General features: G+C 47.5%; 1 protein-coding gene across 1 annotated transcript in view; it reads right to left on the bottom strand.

Moving 5' to 3' along the window:
- zranb3 (zinc finger, RAN-binding domain containing 3) overlaps positions 1-20,035 on the bottom strand; it is a 64,998-nt gene that overhangs the window by 19,238 nt on the left and 25,725 nt on the right. Inside the window, exons 9-13 of the mRNA XM_064311633.1 lie at positions 15,083-15,202; positions 12,769-12,888; positions 10,733-10,912; positions 9,044-9,205; positions 5,879-6,335 (exon numbers count right to left, since the gene is read on the bottom strand). Coding sequence (XP_064167703.1) covers positions 5,879-6,335; positions 9,044-9,205; positions 10,733-10,912; positions 12,769-12,888; positions 15,083-15,202 — 1,039 coding nt within the window. The remainder of the gene's footprint in view (positions 1-5,878; positions 6,336-9,043; positions 9,206-10,732; positions 10,913-12,768; positions 12,889-15,082; positions 15,203-20,035) is intronic.

Raw genomic sequence — 20,035 nt, 5'->3', positions numbered from 1 at the left:
TGAAGAGGGAAAATGGAGAAGCGTCAATTAATTACTGCGCCATTATGTCTATTATACCGCGGACCTTGGCGAAATTCTCATGGCTAGCCAGTCAGCGTTTAATAGCCTGCATCTCGGTTACAATAACATTAATATCCGCACGTACGCCATGACACGTTCAGCATAACACAAATTGAACATAAACTCTTTGCAGTAAAAAATTCTGGTTAATGTTTTATTTTTTTTTTGCTATTCCACCACTTTTAAAATCCAGACATGACCAAGCGTCACATTTGACTGCACAGGCGGCACAAAGACGCATCACTTAAATAATTTTTTAAAAATACACCGAATTGCTCAGGCAATACCACGTCTTAGCCTCGGTGAACACACATAAATATAGCGCAGGAAAATCATGGCTTCATGTCATCCGATACTAGCAGACGATGCATAATTTATTCGCCTCTGATCCGCCGCGGCTGTAACACGCGGCACAAGAGGCCCCGAAAAAAAACACGTGAGACGCTTTTCAGCACACCTCGGAAACGCCGTCTTTCAGCTTGCGGCGTCCAGAAGAACCGTTTCCTCAAAGGTCAGCCCCGCATGGATTTTTCTCAAAATGGACGTCTGAATTCTAACCCCCTGCCTGGCTCTCTCAGAGAAAGGAAAGGACTCCAGGCGGCTCGATCTCCCCCCCTTGTTTGTTTGAAAGATTCTGTCTGTGAAAAGGCTCCTTCGATACGTTGCTTATGAACGAAGGGCGAACACAGTACTGGAAACGGTGGTGCCAATCATGTCGATGCCTATATTTCTGGGGAAATAAAATTATTACATGCAGGAAAAACCTGAGCAATTAAAAAAATAAAATAAAAGAACATATTTTTTGCATAAAGTATAGTTAATTATCTGTGTTGTTCATCTTCATCAAAGACAGCAATCATATTGGAGGTGGGCACACGATCGTATATAATGGAATATACTCTGGAGATGCACGTCAGCACACGGCACAGTGTCCCCATCGTTTTAATATTGGGACATGAGATTCGTGGCAGGACTGGAGCTGTAACCAAAGGGAAGGTCATCCCAACACTGGCCTATCAATGCTTTATCAATCAACACCCCTTCTGCTCACTCTGACAGCCCTTGGTCTTACAGGTCACTCTGAACTCTTAATCGATCCCTTTTGTTAGCATCGCGCTACACCGGCTCCTCTGTGAGATCAGTCTCACCCCACAGCCAGCAGATCTGCTTTCTGCTCTCTCTGCGCCACTGGAAATGTGGCAGGGTGTCAAATTCCATATCCTGTGTGCCGAGATGCTAACGTACAAAATGTACAATGTAGAGAGAGAGGGAGAGGGAGAGAGAGAGAGGGAGAGAAATAGGGAGAGGGAGAGAGAGCGAGCAAGAGCCAGGGAGCATGAGAGAGAGAAAGTGAGAAAGTGCGAGAGAGAGGGAACGAGAGGAAGCAAGAGAGAGTGAGCAAGAGAGAGCGATGGAGAGAGAGCACAAGAGAGGGAGTGAGAGGGAGTGCAAGAGAGAGGGAGGGAAAGAGGGAGAGAGACACTATTGCATAGTGCAATACAGTGTCTCTCACAGTGTACAACCACAGACATTTTAAAAAGCTTCATTCTAACAAGGGGCACTACATTCTTCTGACACTGGTATTAAGACGTTTTCTAACTTTTTAATTAAAATGCTGGTATTTATACACCTTTGCCATTTATTCATGTGCTTCTTGTTTTTCCATTAATCTCAGCACAGTCCTAGCAGATGCATGGTTCAACTATGACATAGAGGGAGAACAGTAGGCACTGTAAGGGCAATGAAGAGGGCCAATGAGCGATAAACACATCGATGTGCTGGAGGGTCTGTATCAGTCATCCGTCTGCAATAAAAACAGCCGTCAGCGCGAAGGTCCAAACTACGCTGAGATGCTCATTTCATCCAGCTGAGCGCAGAAATGGACAGATGTCACTCAGCTGTGAAATAGTCCCCGAGGGCCCAGAACTGGAAAGTGTGCGCAGCCCACTCTATGACTCGTCCCCCCTCCCCTTCCACAGGTACGCCCCCCCCCTCCCCCCCCAAAACGGTGTCCTCGCCTGGCTTTTAGATCCTCAGGGCTCCAGCGCATCGTCACAGGTTGCGCTACGGAGACACGCGTTTGATCTCTTAAAAGCAGGCCGGTCCCCTTTTAAAAAGGTTTAGTGAGAGTCCTGAGAGAGTCCTCAGCAGGGAATGAAATGGAAAACGGCCTGGTCCAATCAAAAGAAAGACAGCGGTCATGTGACGAGTCGCTCAGCTGTAAGCGCTCGTTTCCCAGGGCGATGCTGGAGCGGGGTAAGCGGACGGGGTGGGGGTGGGGGGGGGTATGTGGGGGGGGCAGGAGGGATCTTCACGAGCGGCGGATATACCGCGAGGGGGCGGGACGACGACAGAGAGACGTCACCATGGCGACGGACGGCTGAAGGGACAGGTAAGACCTGCCCGCGCCTTCACGGCGGGCGGACAGACGGGCGGACGGAGGCTGACGCCGCCGGGCCGGGGAGGGAGAAGGAGAAAGGGACGTTCTCCCAGAGTCTTATTAGACGATATCACAGGAGCAGACAGTGTGACAGAACGCCGCGCGGCTTCAGGCGAGGCTGTTCGTCAGCTCCGTAAAAAACCCAGAGAGACCGGGACAGATGCCAAAAATCACACCGTGGCACCGTCACGGGACAGCCTGGCAGAGCCCCCGTTTCCCCCCCCCCGCCCCCCATCATCATTCAACTTTTCAAAGGGAGCGCTGCTTTGGCTCAAAACTTTGCAACAGCTGAGGACGCGTAGGATTCGCAGATCAGATGCTCAGGTATGGGCTGCACTTCTGCACTTCCTGAAAGCCACTTCACTACGGGACACGAGTGCAAAAACATTTTTTTATGGAGATCGTTATTCTCAAGAGTACTTACAGTTTTAAGAATTTCTTCTTAAATAATCCTTATAATTTTATTCCCAATTGTCTCCTTTAATATTATTAAAAATAAAAAAGGGTCACTATATATTTATATATACATATATCATCTCTGATAGGGTGACTATACAATATCTCATGTACATGCATTTAAAAAATTGCTCAAACTGAAAAAAGACATTATGTCTAAATTCAACCATACGTAATTTATTTCAAGTGACAGTGAAGTATGGAAATGATATATAATTCATTAAATGCACCCTATTTTTAATATATTACCCAGGCCCTGGTGGTTTGCAGTTCCAATCCCCTGGCAAATACAGTGAAAAATCGCTGTTTATTCTTACCTTTAAAATTTCAAAATGTCAACATGTTATATCCCCCATATAATAATGAACTGTATATGAGCCATTTGCAGGATGCAATTATTTTACCTGATCTTCTATTATAGGAAAGAGGACATTTTCTGCCCAAGAGTGACATTTTGACATGAGGAGAAAAAGAAAGCTAAATAAAGTGGCTTGGCAAGCAAACAGAGCTTGTTGGCACAATGCTTTTCTACTTGGGTAACAACAGCTGTAGCCTGGTAGCCACTGCTGGACTGGCTATGCTACACCCTGCTAACGGTTCTCTTTCCACACACAGCACTGCGCGAGTCATTGTGGTCGTGCGATATTGTGTCAGCAAAACCATGCGAACCATCGGCTGTGTTTAAATCTACTTCAACGGCGGTTCAGACAAACGGCCCAAGCAGCGAGCTCACGCACGAGGCGGAGGGAAAGCTCTCCGGTTGCTCGTGTGTGAGCGCCCGGCGATGTGCTTCTGAGCGGCTCCGTCAGCTCGACCAGCTCCGTGCTAAAAAACGCGGGAACACTTCCAACATGGAGCGCTCGTGATCGAGGCAAATTAACACATCTCTTCCACGTCGCAATTTGACTCCGTACAACCTCCGTACAATTTATTCCCACTCTACCATTATTCCTCTGCAGTCCAAAGTAAAAATGAAGGGATAATCAGTCATTAGGAAGTGAACTGAATTTAACCATTTAAGCGGTCTTATTCCTCACAAGAACCCGGATGAACTGGTTATTATGAGACAGTGGTTTTACAGAAGTGGTTCCCAAACGTGTGTGTGTGTGTGTGTTGGGGGGTATGGGGCTTTAAAAAAAATTACTACAACCAATGGTAGGTCTGACAAAAAAAGTTTGGGAACCACTGATTTACAGGATATAGCAGAAGCTACATTCATTTTGTAGGTTAATGGAGCCCATGATTCTGGCCCATCACTCAGACCGTTAAATGCTGCCTGGCTTCCATGGTTTACAGCTTCATATTAGTGTGTAGTGTAACGTAATGTTATGCTTCAAAAGTAACACGATGCCATATGGTCACAATATGCTTACCCAAACACTGACGGATACCAAATGTTGATGTCTAAAATCAACAATAAATAGTAGTAGTAGCAGCAGCAGTAACAGTAGCAGCAGCACTACTAGTAGTAGCAACAGTAACAGTAGCAGTAGTAACAGTAACAGAAGCTGCAGCAGCAGTAGTAGTAGCAGCAGTAGCAGCAGCAGTAGCAGTAGTAACAGTAGCAGTAGTAGTAGTAGTAACAGTAACAGTAGTAACAGTAGCAGTAGTGGCAGCAGTAGCAGTAGCAGCAGTAGCAGTAGTAGTAGTAACAGTAACAGTAGTAACAGTAGCAGCAGTAGTGGCAGCAGTAGCAGTAGCAGCAGTAGCAGCAGCAGCAGCAGTAACAGTAGCAGCAGCACTAGGAGTATCAGTAGCAGCAGTAGTAACAGTAGCAGTAGTAATAGTAGCAGTAGCAGTAGTAACAGTAGCAGTAGTAGTAGTAGTAACAGTAACAGTAGTAACAGTAGCAGCAGTAGTGGCAGCAGTAGCAGTAGCAGCAGTAGCAGTAGCAGCAGCAGCAGCAGTACTAGCAACAGTAGTAGCAACAGTAGCAGTATGAGTAGCAGCAGTAGCAGTAGTAGTAGTAGTAACAGTAGCAGCAGTAGTGGCAGCAGTAGCAGTAGTAACAGTAGCAGTAACAGTAGCAGCAGCACTAGGAGTATCAGTAGCAGCAGTAGTAACAGTAGCAGTAGTAATAGTAGCAGTAGTAGTAGCAGTATGAGTAGCAGCAGTAGTAATAGTAGCAGCAGCACTAGGGGTATCAGTAGCAGCAGTAGTAACAGTAGCAGTAGCAGTAGTAATAGTAGCAGTAGCAGTAGTAATAGTAGCAGCAGCACTAGGGGTATCAGTAGCAGCAGCTGTAGTAGTAGCAGTAGCAGTAGTAATAGTAGCAGCAGCACTAGGGGTATCAGTAGCAGTAGCTGTAGTAGTAGCAGTAGCAGTATGAGTAGCAGCAGTAGTAATAGTAGCAGCAGCACTAGGGGTATCAGTAGCAGTAGCTGTAGTAACGTAGCAGTAGCAGTAGTAATAGTAGCAGCAGCACTAGGGGTATCAGTAGCAGCAGTAGTAACAGTAGCAGTAGTAATAGTAGCAGTAGCAGTAGTAGCAGCAGTAGTAATAGTAGCAGCAGCACTAGGGGTATCAGTAGCAGCAGTAGTAATAGTAGCAGTAGCAGTAGTAGTAGCAGCAGTAGTAATAGTAGCAGCAGCACTAGGGGTATCAGTAGCAGCAGTAGTAATAGTAGCAGTAACAGTAGCAGCAGTAGTAATAGTAGCAGCAGCACTAGGTGTATCAGTAGCAGCAGTAGTGGCAGCAGTAGCAGTAGTAGCAGTAGTAATAGTAGCAGCAGCACTAGGGGTATCAGTAGCAGCAGTAGTAATAGTAGCAGTAACAGTAGCAGTAGCAGTAGTAATAGTAGGAGCAGCACTAGGAGTATCAGTAGTAGCAGTAGTAGTAGTAGTAGCAGCAGTAGTAATAGTAGCAGCAGCACTAGGGGTATCAGTAGCAGCAGTGTGGTGAGGGGTGCAGACTGATACCCACCTTTATCAGGGCGAGGGGTGGCACACATCTCACAGTAGGGCAGCAGGGTGCTGTTGGCGTAGGTGCAGGCTCCACAGCTCCACCCCTTCCCCACATTCGCTGGGGGGGTCCGGCCCCCCACCGACAACCGACGGGAGGCCAGGAGGGACGCTGGGGAGGCCTTCCCCGCCCAGGACCTCCTCTTCCTCCCCGCGGGCAGCTGGGGGCTTGCAACCCGAATCTTTTTGTTCAGGGGGGCGAAGTCCTCGTCCTCTTCCGGCCCGTCGGGACAAGGGCTACGGCCCCCCCCCGGGCTCTGTCCCTCTCGCTTCTTCACCTCCACATCCCCATGCTCCTCCCCCATCTCAGAAATCGGGAGGGGGGAGCCTTCCCCCTCTGTTCTCCTCCTCTTCATCTTCTCCTTGGACGAGTTCGGTGAGAAAAACGTGCGGATGTCGTGCTGCTTGTCCTTCTCAAACTGCATGGGGGGGGGGGGCGGGGAATGGGGGGGAGGGGGTAATAGCAAAGGCAAGAACAATGGCAGCCATGCAAATCAAAAAAAAGGGTTTTGACAGAGGACACATTAGCATCGCGAGTGTATTATTACGGTCATTATCAATGTTTTTTTTTTTTTTTCCTTTTTCCCCCCACTCTCTAATGCAGCGGTTTCTATAGGTTACAAAATGGCTTCATTATAATACGGCTGATGTAGCTCCTCGAGAAACATTACAGCACTCGATGCTGTTAGCCGCGGCACCGAACGGGGGATTCATTTAAACGAGTCAGGCAGGTCAGAGAGCCTTTCACAGCGTTCGGCTTTAACTAATCTGAATTAACATAACTCCCACGAGCACACAGCCTCGTCCTCTGCAGTTAAAATCCACCACTGAATGTACGAGGCACAGCACAGGCCACCTGTCCTTGTACAGAAGGGTCAGAGACCGTCTTTAGAGCGATGCAAGACCACACTGCGGCTGTAAATGATCTTCCAGCCCAAATGCTGATAAATTAATTCACTCTTTGTAACAGAAAATAACAAAGTTTACATATATATATATACACACACACACATATATACGTATATACACTACCAAACCACAGGTCAGCCCAATTTTCCAAAACAAATCTGAGTTTAATATCAAATTATGATGCATGAGTCTAGAGACCTTCTAGAATCACTTCAATAATTTCTGAAATTCATACACAGCAGAGGTCAGGAAGCTTGGTCCCTGGGACCCAATGCGTTTGATGGCTTTTGTCACAACCGATAGCATGATGAATTAGGGTTGCTGAAAAAAATGGACTTAAATTCTAACATAATGCACAGTGCCATGAAAAAGCATTTGCCCCTTTCCCGATTTCCTCTATTACTGCATATTTGTAACCCTGAATGGTTTCAGATCTTTACCCATCTCACCTATATGAAAACGTTTTTCACAGCACCATATATTCACTAATTCCAGCACAACAGCTTGTAGCCATTTGCTCTGTAAATTAACTCCACCAGTTAGTACCCCTCCCTATGAGCTCATCTGTCAGTCTATAATGGAATCAATTGTTACAAAAATATAACCTCTTGCTCTAAAGGAATTACTTGTCATACAGCACATAACAGAAAATAGAAGTATTAGTTGATCTGACTGATTAAGAGTTCTGGGATGTGAATGTGGAATGTATATTCCTCGTGGCCTACATGGCTATTTCTGTGATATAATACGTGACCTTAAGTATGCAAATCACCCCTTCAGTAGACTTTAAGCATCTTAATTAAGAACAATTAACAGCTCGTTACTCGGCTGCAATTAGGCGGCAATGAAAAGCAGCATACGTAGTGGCTCCCCTGTTTGATTGCGTCTGAAAATGCTTTGGATTTCAGAGAAATTCATTTATCTATTGTTTTCCTTGCACGTGCCCGGGGAATTAGCATGGAACAATCGGAAACATACATGTCAGATTTGTCACTTTCCAGAATTACTTACATACGAGAGCCGCAGCAAAGAGTTTAGTTCGCCACTCGAAATGAACAATAACAGATTATATGGAAATGTGAAAATCAGAAGAAGGGATCGGAAAGAAGAATCTAAAGACGTAATTTGGCTTGGTTACAACAGCCGTTTTGATGAGATGATTCATGCTGAAATGAAGATCCTTTCATTACGATGGCAGGTTATTAAAGTCTGCTTACAAAGTTCTCCTGTTTGAGAATGCAGGGTATCGGAGCCCGTGCTTTTATAACATTACAGTCAGCATGCTTTTGCAAATGGGAAATCAAGAGAAAATCTAACAAAAATTGCTTCCTCTTGTAATGATTTCTCTGTCTACATTTTATAATTATTATATTGATGTTCAGCAGTTTTCTTTAAAAAAAATGTGCACACAAGATGGTTATTAAAACCACACTGCATTGTGGGTATACACAAGCAAGGTTGCACTAGTATTCCACATAAATACAAACTGTATAGCAGATGTAATGGCAGCTTTTCAAAAAAAAAAATTCACTATTAACATTATCCATATAAATACCTAGGTTTAGTAATTAAAACATGTCCCTACTTGGAAACTCGATTGCAAAATGAAGGTCACTGTTTGATCAGTTTTATAAACTGATCCACTATTTGTAATATGTATAGGATTATAGTTTAGTGTTCACAGAGTGAACGGGTAGATTTATCACAGACCAATGGCCTGAATCGGATCTAGTTCTGCTTCTCTCTGGCAACAGGCACCATTTCTGCCGAACCTGTCTGAAAAAAGGCTTTTTTTAAGCATACTTTAGTAAAGCCCCCATTATACCACGGTAAAGTTCATTTACTAATAACCGCATTCTGAATCATAAAAATGTATTGCAGCTCAGCCACTCAAACACATTCCAGCAGCGATTTCCAGCAGAGAGAACCGTGCGAAATAATATTACAAGGATATGTTGCAAATTATAATTTATGCCACCGCCAAACCCCCCCACCCCCGCCCCACTCGCCCCCATCCCCCAACCCCCCCCCCCCCCCCAATATTGGCCTATCCTCAGACTTATTTATAGACCTGACGAAATGAAAATTTTCATACCCAACATATGCTTTAATTCATGCTGTTGCTAGGTTTCCAGAATCCCGTTTTTTTTATGGGTTTCAGAGGTTGGCGGTACAGCGAGCGCTGGATTCACTGCGGGCGGGGCGCGGTCGGACTCACATGGGAGAAGAACACCTCGTCGTGGTCCCCGGCTTCCCGCACCAAAGCCTCACCGGGCGTCCACGCCTGGGCGAAATTCAAGAAGTCCCACTTCTCCTTGTCCCCGAGATCGGCCTTCAGGTACTCCTTCCTCCCGTTCAGGGTGCTGCCAGTGACCGTTTCCTGAAACCATATTATTTTCGACATAAAAAAATGCCACATATTTAAACTTAAAACTAATTTGAAATCCTCTAATTAAATAAAACAGTAAAACAGCAGTTGGCTACCACAGGGGGCCACAAAGCAAACATGGAGTGGTTCTGAGGGAGAAAACAGACCAAATTTACACACTGAATATTTGTTTGATTCCCAGTTAATTCCCAGCGAGCATTCCAAAACGATTATAACGATTCTTGAATTTTGCGCATTCATAAAAAAAAGTTCACTGCTCTATGTCATTCACACACAGTGCATGTTGCAGTATTACACAATAATGGCTGTGTGTGAACAACTGGCCAAATCTTCTTTCCTTTGTACTTCTAAAAAGTCAGTAATGGAAAGACAGCTGTACAGGCAATTGTGCTACTTGAGGCATGTTATCCTGCTTTTCAGCCAAAAGAATAATCCAAGTATTACATTGAAAACTGAAAACATTTTTCAACTGAGCTGTCCTGCAGTAAATTCACATCACATTATATACGTATATAAACAGTCCTTAATAAAGCTGGATATGTATATATATATAATGTTCAGTGGTATTTCCACCTGGGGTGTAAACGAACAAAGACTGTTGCTAGGTTTCACATCTGAAACGACCGTCACCCACGCTCTCATTTCCTGAGTCGAACGCATTTCCTCCTATTAGTTCATTCGCGTTTGAAATGACCTCAGGCACCGCTCGTGTTAACACAGAAGCCTAACTGAACACGTAACGGATCCGACAGCGGCCGACAGACGTGGATACGGTCTCCGGCATCGCCGGGCCACGGAGACAAAAAAAAACAGCGCGGTAGGTAGGGAGAGCCATCTGCAGCATTCACACAGCACGCCACAGCAGACCCTGAGAAAAGCACCCGCTGCATGATGTCAGATTCGCACAGCTCCCAGTGCCAATGACGACAGACATATGCCTGCTTTCAATTAACATCCACCCTTGACTTTGACGTATACTTACATGTTTCTGATTTTTTTTTTTTTTGCTTCAGAAACATAATCATTTGTAAAGTGAAGGAAAAATGTTGAATTTTTGAATCCAGTGCACAGTTCCTCACATGGAGTGCTGACCTTGAGGTATTTTTCCATATGTAGTCATGTTAAAGGGATTCAATGCTGGATTTTTAGCCTGTGTTTACATACAATCAAAGAAGCCTTCAATCTAGCCCGCTCGCTCCTGAGTAACCGACCGAGTCACAGACACGCAAATTCATTAGAAACTACCAGTAAATTTCTCCCATCAGTTACTTGGACCAGACATTAGGCTACACTGTCTGGTTGGGACTACAAACTGAACATGTACAAATAATTTGAAAACACAGGTGCACAAATTTGGCAAAATGTGCGCAAAAAGACAGGTTGCCAGTGCATCATAGACACACCTTAGCATGGTATTATTTTAAGACATTTTCAAGTTAAAAATCCTGCCTAGTACTCCTTTAAGTTATGCAGTATACAGTTAAGGAAAGGTCACACAGCTGTTCAGCCCTTCCCCACCTTCCTGTTGAGCATGCCCCACATGATGGTGTCGAAGGTTCCCTTGGCGATGAGGTAGTGGACGTGCACGGAGCTGGTCTGGCCGATGCGGTGGGCGCGGTCCTCCGCCTGCTTGACGTGACCCGGGTTCCAGTAGAGCTCGGCGAACACCACGTGCGTGGCGGCGGTAAAGGTCAGGCCCTGTGACAGAGGGGGAGGAGTTCCAGGTAGGGGCGGGAGTTAATGTGGGCGGGTTCCAGTGAGTCAACACGTGCTGGCGCAAGCGCGCCCTGTGACACGTGATAGAGGAGGAGGAGTCCCACAGTGGCGGTTAAGTCCGTGACACGAGAGGAGAGGAGTCACGGTTATGGGCGGGGTTAATGTAAGGCCCTGTGACACGCGACAGAGGGGGAGGAGTCCCACGGTTAACGTGGGCGGGGTTAACGTGAGGCCCTGTGGCACGTGACAGAGGGGGAGGAGTCCCACGGTTAACGTGGGCGGGGTTAATGTAAGGCCCTGTGACACGTGACAGAGGGGGAGGAGTCCACTAGGCGGGTTAAGCACTGACACGCGACGGGGAGGAGTCCACGTTATGGGCGGACTCGCACCGAGCATGCGCTGAAGTCACGCGCAACGCGCTATGCATCCCGCTATCCTATCCTAACAACGAAGTCACGCGGCAAATAGTCACGGAGTGGAAAAATCAGGCTTATTTTGGCAATCTGAGTTATTTAAATGTTAACAGCTCTTTCTTCAACTTCACGTTTGTGAAGATTCCAAATATAAGATCCCGTGTGAAAGTTCAGTGACTGCAAGTTTGAGCTGGCAAAACAAGGTGAAGAGACTGAAGTGGGGTAAAATACTTTTGCAAACACTCAATTTTGTGCGGGTGCACATGAGGTATATTTAAATATAATTAGATTGATGGTAAAATTTACATTTGAGAAAAAAAAAAAACAGATTTTGTTGAGGGAAATAAAGAGTACAGTTAGGCACAAAAAGCATGAACTAAGAACATGACCCTTGAATGCTGGACTGACAAAAAGCTTGAAATATCCAACCAAGCATTTCCCATACATTAATTTTTACCCAGAAAACACCTCTGTGGCGCTTTAGTTCACATTACAGCAGTTCTGCAGTGCACATTTCCTTCAATACCAGACACTCCATCCCGTTAAAATCAAGTGCTCCTTCCGCGGGAAGTCATTACTGCCGACGCTGTGCAAACAGAACCTTAAGTCTTAGAGCTGAGCGATGCATTAGTGAGACCATTTACAGTGGTGGGGGTGGGGGGGGGGGGTGGGGGCCCCGAAATGCCAGCGCTGTGCAGAAGGGCCTGTTCCAGGACTCTGGGCTTCAGCTCGTTTCTTAGTTACCGTGCGAACGCGCACTGCAGTTACGCGGGAGGGAGAAGAAGAAAAAAAAAAACACACTTTTTTTTTTTTTTACTTCTATTCCAAAAAGTGCCAACAAGTTCTTGATTGGCTCGGTTGCTCTAAGTGGTCATGAAGGACCAGGAGCGCCTGAAGCGATGTTTGGAGATGGAAACATGCAAAGGGAGGAAGAGGCTCATCTCTAAGTAATGACTGAGCAGAGCAGCTCGCTGGGGAGACTGGATGAGGACACAAGTCTAACGTGTCACTGGATAGAGCCACGGCTCCTCGTCCTCCACATCCCCACAGCGGAGCAGTTACTCCTGATTTGTCTCAAACTTGGAGAGTACCTGCGAACTAAGTCCACTAATTACGCGCTCGTTTGCATACGTGGCAGCTCTCCAGATCCTGTACTCTTTTTTCATACCCCTCGTTCACTGCTTTTATTCTTGAGCCGTTATTCAAATGCCCGTCTCAAATTCCCTTCTGTGCCTTTATTTTAATACGCATTTCCACAATTTCCTATTTTGACTCCATTTAATATATTTTATTTTGAATGATTTTTTTTATGTAAAACACATTAAATCCCTTGTGTTAAAAGCACAGCGGAAGTGATAATTATCCTTATTATGATGATGATGATGATGATCATCATCATCATCTTCCTCTGAATTCGGCGCATACCTGTCCTGCAGCCTGAATGCTGAGGATGGCCACCCGCGTCTCCGGATCGTTCTGGAAGCGGTGGACCAGGTGCATTCGCTCGGACGACGGGACGCTCCCGTCGATTCGGATGTACTGCGCCTGAAAAACACCACCGGGCACGGCCCCAAGATGGAGGAGATGTTTCAGGCCAGACCGAAAGACTGAGCCCTAATCAAACTCCTTCTTCAACAGAAAATTCATGAAGCTTAACTATCTGGTATTCATTTTCAGGACGAATGTAAGGCTGAATGTTGATTAATCCAGGACATCTTGGGACTTTACAATGAACCATCAATGCCAGCCACAACCCCACCATACTCTTCCACTGTAATCATCTCATTATGAGCAATCGTCTGGTGATTTGTCGGCCATTTTGAGGAAGTGGTAAATACACTGCTGTTAAGTGAACACTATTACCACAACAGCCTTGCACTCTAAGTGACAGAAACTCCACATATTAACAGCAACTCTCTAAAAATATATAACTGAATGTCATGAAATGTTGTGTTACTTAACCCCTTCGAGTATATCCAAGAGTAGACTTTTACGACCGCATGACCTTTCAAAGGCGGTTTGTTAATCTCACCTTTTCCGTGTTCAGCTCCAAGACAAATTATTGTAGATCACTGCACCGTTGAGAATGTTCAAGGTTTCTGTTTTTAGTCCAATTTGTGTTAATTGGAGAGGATGAATCCGAAAGTGTGACAACGTTACATTCACATGAAGGGGTGTGATCGTGTGCAATTTGCCAGACACTCCCCCCCCCTCCCCGCCCCCCGCCCCCACCCCCTCTTTTAACATCCCTGGCTTACTTCTAATGTGGCACTGTGAAGATTCATTTCCCCCGAGTTGAGGAACTATCTCCAAACTAATCTCGGAACCACGTCAGTAAGTTTTAATGCAAGTACATTCTGCGCCGGAGGTATACGAGGAGTTGTCACTAGATATTGTTTTCTTTATTATTCACAATGAGTGAAATATATCCAAACAGTCTGAAAGGTGTTTAAAAGCACAACAAAACAATGGTCTTGTTTTCATGTGCAAGAAAAATGATTGCGAATACAAACAAACAGGCTGTGTGCCATTGGGGTGATTTGACATGCTAACGTGCTCACTGGCACCAGCGCAAGCTGTATGCCATTGGGGTGACTTGACATGCTAACTGGCACCAGCGCAGGCTGTGTGCCATTGGGGTGACTTGACATGCTAACGTGCTAACTGGCACCAGCCCAGGCTGTGTTTGGCGATTGTCGGCAGCGTGAAGCCCACTGACCTGGCCTGTCAATCACTGCGGAAGCAGAATCCCGTCTTTTCTCAAACCCGTCTGCACGGAGGACTGATCCTCTCTTCGCTCCCTCTTTCCCAGGCGGAGTTAAGAAATGAATCCCTCCATTATCCGCCACGGAGCGCCTTTTCTGCGCCCGGTTCGGGGGGGGTGGGGGGGGCATCCTGCTTCCGAAAGCTCTGGAGCTCCGAAAGCAGGTGTCTCAGCCCGGTGATCCACCTCCCCAATGCCCCCCCCCAGGATCGAACCGCATTAACGAACTTTGCTCAGGCAGAAAAGCGCGGCTCGTTTAAGTCGAGGCGAAGCCCAGCGTTTCCCATCTATAATGCGGGTGACCTGTACAAATGCATTGTGGGGCCTATTTTTAACGGGCGACTGGGAAGCGAACGCGCGGGCAGGTGCTTTGACAGGTTTGCGCGAGCGATGCGGCCGGCCTCGTGTAAAAGGGAAGGAAATGGAAAGACAGCGAACACTCTCTCTCTCTCTCTCACCCTCTCTCACAGCGAGCAACACTCTCTCTCGCTCGCACAGCGAGCGGCGCTCTCTCTCTCTCACAGCGAGCGGCTCTCTCTCTCTCTCTCTCTCCTCTCTCACAGCGAGCAACACTCTCTCTCTCTCTCTCTCTCCCTCTCTCTCTCACAGCGAGCGGCTCTCTCTCCTCTCTCTCTCCTCTCCAGCGAGCCCTCTCTCTCTCTCACAGCGAGCAGCTCTCTCTCTCTCTCTCTCTCTCTCTCTCTCTATCTCTGTCTCACAGTGAGCGAGCGGCGCTCTCTCTCTCTCTCGCTCACACAGCGAGCAGCTCTCTCTCTCTCTCTCTCACATGACACGCGTCTCTCTCTCCTCACAGTGAGCGAGCGGCACTCCCTCTCTCTCTTTCTCTCTCACAGTGAGCGAGCGGCCTCTCTCTCTCTCTCTCTCTCTCACAGTGAGCGAGCGGCACTCTCTCTCTCGGGCCGGGGCGCTGCTGCTGAGGGGGGGGGGTATGACGGGAGACGAGGCGGTAATTACCTTGGCCTGGATGACAGCCTCGGTGCAGGCCTGCAGCATGGCGAGGTGGTGCGCGAACACCAGGAACTTCAGCCGCTCGTTCTCCAGCAGCATGCGGATGTAGTCCTTCACGGCTCCCGCCTGCGGAGGGAGAGAGAGAGACCAGAGCTGAAAACCCATCCGACCGGCGGCCCAAATGGGCCCGTCCCCCGTCCCCCCCCCGTGCGCCAGTCGCCAAAAACGCACGACACGACAGGGCCGTCCTGCAGTCACCGGCTCGGTTTTGGGGTTTGGTAACGGGGGGGGGGGGAGCACCTGCTGTAGCCTCAAGTCAAACAACCAATCCTGTACACACTTGTCACATGATGATACCAACAAACGCTCTGTCATTTGTTTCTGCCTGTGTAGTCACTTTAACTGACAAACCTTGGTAAATGGTAAATGGACTGCATTTATATAGCGCTTTTATCCAAAGCGCTTTACAATTGATGCCTCACATTCGCCAGAGCAGTTAGGGGTTAGGTGTCTTGCTCAAGGACACTTCGACACGCCCAGGGCAGGGTTTGACCCGGCAACCCTCCGACTGCCAGACAATCGGTCTTACCTCCTGAGCTATGTCGCCCCTTCAAGGAAACTAAAGCAAAAAATATATATATTTGGCTTAAGGTAAAAAAAATTTTAAAAAAGAGATGGTGTAAAAACAAGTAGGCTAACGTTGCGTCCATGTTCCAAAACTCTTGCCTCCATCTCTCTCTGCCCCACTTCAGAAAGAAAGCTGCAAAAAAAACTGTCTAAAGCTGCTTCCCTCTGCAGTTTTTACAGCTCGTTTTTTTTTTTATTTAAAAAAAAAACGACAAACATGTATATGTAGGGCAGGACAGTTTGCATTTACAGCTGGACTGGCTCGGAGAGAGAAAGAGAGAGAGAGAGAGAGACCGCGTTTTGACACCAACAGCCAAACTAGTACTTCTACGACAGACTTCTTTTCAATTCATATTCTATACAGCACATTTGCCCCCCAAACACAAAAAAGAAAGAAAAAAACACGGAGGAACCATTTCACACACCGCCTTCCAGGAAAGACCATTGGCATCCCTATACCCACCCAGGGTTAAACAACCAGGGTCAAGGAAAGGCTGACTTTTTCCGCTTGTTTCCCCCGTACTCCAATTTCGCTAACCTTGGTACCGCCCTGGTTCTGCTTGCACGTGGGTTCTGGACCGTGTCTTCCCGTGCTGTACCAGGCACTGCTGGGAAACCTGCTCACTGACTGATCTGGTAGCGTAGGCTTTGTGCCATTGGGGTGACTTGACGTGCTAACATGCTAACTGGCGCCAGCGCAGGCTGTGTGCCATTGGGGTGACTCGACACGCTAACGTGCTCACGGGCTCTAGCGCAGGCCATGTGCTGTTGGGGTGACTCGACACGCTAACGTGCTAACTGGCGCCAGCGCAGGCTGTGTGCCGTTGGGGTGATTTGACGTGCTAACGTGCTAACCAGCCCAGGCTGTGTTTGGCGACTGTCGGCAGCGTGAAGCCCACTGACCTGGCCTGTCAATCACTGTGGAAGCAGAATCCCGTCTTTTCTCAAACCCGTCTGCACGGAGGACTGATCCTCTCTTCACTCCCTCTTTCCCAGGCGGAGTTAAGAAATAAATCCCTCCATTATCCGCCACGGAGCGCCTTTTCTGGGCCCGGTTCAGGGGGGTGGGATCCTGGTTCCGAAAGCTCTGGAGCTCCAAAAAGCAGGCGCCTCAGCCCACTTCAAGCTCACATTGACCGTGTATTAGCTTCCACGGGTTTTTTTTTCAAACCCAGCAAATGAGAACAGTTAACCTACCGCAACCGTCTTTGCCGGGTAAGACAGGGCAGGGGATTACAAGACAGGGCAGGGGAACACGCATACAGTCTACCCTGGGCCTTCCGTAATATCTCATATCTCGCACACACGCACGGGAAATCAGCCACATCAGTTAGTAAGGCATTACATTACATTACATTACTGGCATTTAGCGGACGCTCTTATCCAGAGTGACTTACGCAACTTCTTACATGGCATTTACATCGCATCCATTTATACAGCTGGATATAATATATTATATACTGAAGCAACACTGGCCCTGCCTCCGGGTTTAGCAAACTCGTGAAACAGGACAGGGCATTAGCTGAAAAATCTGAAAATCAGTCGGATCAGCCAGCGAGGCAGTTGGGGCTAGAACAGGCCCCCACCTGCGGGGTTTTCAGCAAACTCATGAAACTTGCAAACAGGCCAGCTCCTATTGGCTCCCGGGACAGCGCAGATCTCAGCTGAGCGCGCGGTCACACGTCCGCTGCGCTCCCACCGCTTTCTAGGCCACCTGATCCAGGATTTAGGCCACCTCCAGCAGATAAACTGGGCTTCTTACCCGGGCTGCCGGCAGCAGCACCCCAGTGTGCTCTCCGGCACGCCCAGTAAAACAAGGGCTACCACTGGCTACTCTCTCTGGCGTATATATCGAAATACGCGGGCTTGCATTTCAATGAAAATCCACCCTTAACTTTTACTCACAAGTACATGAAAGACTTTTTCTTCACTAACTCAGTTTGGCCGGTTGCTATCAGTGTTGAATTCGCCAAACTGTTCGTGAAGAATAAAAAAATTAATTCTTCCTTCTGATTGTTAGTCAAAATTAAGGACAAATGCTGACTGAATCCCAGCCATGGATTGTGCTTTCAAGTCTCTAACGTCCTGTGTTAGAATGATTTATTTATTTATTTATTTTTTTAACTTTCATCTAATAGTCTTAACGTTGGGAACATTGTAAAATCTACACATATATTATGCTAAAAGTGCAATGACTGTAAGTGCTTAATTAATTAGTCTGCACCTGTGTGCCTCAGTTTAATTAATGGTATGTTTTACGATTTACTGAATGGCTGTTTTTCTGTTTTGGTTTATGTCTTTTACACTCCCCTGTTCAATTTTGAGTGGTACCACTAGGTACCCTTCCTGAGTAGTACACTATATACCCTGAGTGATCAACTACAATCTTCATTGAGTGGTACACTATGTCCTTCAATTGAGCAGCATGTACAAACATGCTTACTTTCTGTCTCTCTCTCATACACACACACACACACACACACATGCACACACGCACGCATACACACACACACCTACGCACACGCACGCATGCACGCACACATGCACACACGCAAGGTGCTTAAGCGAAACAGAATTGTTCACCGCACAATTGCAGCAACCACAGAACGGACAGGGGGGGTTGGGCGGGGGCAGGTGGGGGGTGAGGGGGTGGGATAATGACATTATCCAGACTTCAGCGTTCTTTTCTTTTCCCCTCCATCAGCGATTCTCCTCAACGCGCCGCTGAACACCAACATCCCCGCAGCTGCCTCGTTGCCGCCGCCGCCGCGCGCTCACCTGTCACCGCCGGCAACGGGGACGCTGCCGCGCGCGCCGCACGCCACCCCAGCCCGCCCGCCAGCCCGCCAACCCCTCGCCTCGACATGCCGCTGGCACCGCTCGCAGGCGGGCTCTCGGCGACGGTCCAGTGCTTCTAATTACCCAGCAGCCCCGGAAGGTGAAAGGCGCGACCCGAACCCGTGTCTAAAGAGACGCACAGCTCAACGCTTTCATTAGCGCCAGCGCTAAGCTGCGCTAACGCTGCCCAAAGCTCGCAACGTCCTCTCCTCTAAAACAGTTCTACCTGTTCTTTTTCTCTATCTTTATTTTTTTTTTTTTTAAAGGGTCGGCCACACACACCCACACACACATACACCCATGCGCACACACACCCACACAAGCACACACCAACACACCCGCACATACATCTACACACACGCGCGCACACACACACACACACGCACACACCCACACACACACACACACACCAGCACACACACACACACACACACACACACACACACACACACACACACACACGCGCACACACCCACGCACACACACACCCACACACACGTGCACACACACACACAACCACACACCCACACATACACCCACACACACACAGGCACACACGCACACAGAGCCTCTGGGTAATTGGAGACAGATGTTGAGCGTGGTAAAAATACATGCCCGTTTCGATTCGGTTGCTCGCGATTCTCACTTTTAGAAGTGACACTAGACGTGCGGGGCAGAGACTCAATGGTGTGTGCGAAACCTTTCTTCACAAGTTTTTTTTTTTTCCCCGAGCCCCCCTCCCACCCCCCCCCCATCCCCCAGATCTCCGCAGAGCATACCGAGTTAAGAAAGCAAAAAAGAAATGAAACCCAAAGCTCCAAAATTAAATGAAACAACAAAAAAAAAAGATTATTAGGGCAAAGACAAACTTCCTCCTTAACCTCCCACTCTGGGGCACGCGGAACAGAACACCTGCTTCCCCGCCGCTTGTTCCTCAAGCCGTCTAATTCCAGAGCTCATTAACGAAAGGACATACCACAGAGCACATAACCAAACAGCGGTCTTATTCCACTGTAGTAATAAAACTAGATTGTCCTTCATGAACTCAAAAAAAAAAACTGAAAATGATGTAAACTGGTGCAGTTTCTAAAGCCGGACTTCTGTAATGCTTCACTACCTGGTTAAAAAAAAATGTAAAAGTTGGAAACTTGTACACAGCACACCTGCCAGAAAACGTGAAAATATGAATCCAGTGCTCGTGTCTCTTCTTTGGTTTCCAGATAAATTTTAAAGTAACTACAAGGTTCTTCTGCTAAGTTATAATGCTTTAAATGGTCTCGATGAAGAATATTTTAGTGAATTTACTTCTTCACTCTTTACCCCAATCGGTCCGTCTACAGGACGCTCGGTATGGGAAAGCTGCACGACTGCAGGTGAAGCAGAGCGGGGGAGATGGGTCTGGAGCTCAGAGCTCCCGGTGCTGTCGCTCCTGGGAACACGGGTTAGCGGCTCTGAATGCGTTGGGGTGCCGTGAGTGTTGGGGTGCCAGGCGGC

Source organism: Anguilla rostrata, chromosome 15 (genome assembly GCF_018555375.3).
Source record: "Anguilla rostrata isolate EN2019 chromosome 15, ASM1855537v3, whole genome shotgun sequence".
Classification (NCBI taxonomy): Eukaryota; Metazoa; Chordata; class Actinopteri; order Anguilliformes; family Anguillidae; genus Anguilla; species Anguilla rostrata.
The sequence above is the reverse complement of the archived record's forward strand: the minus strand, read 5'-3'. Positions and strand labels throughout refer to the sequence as shown.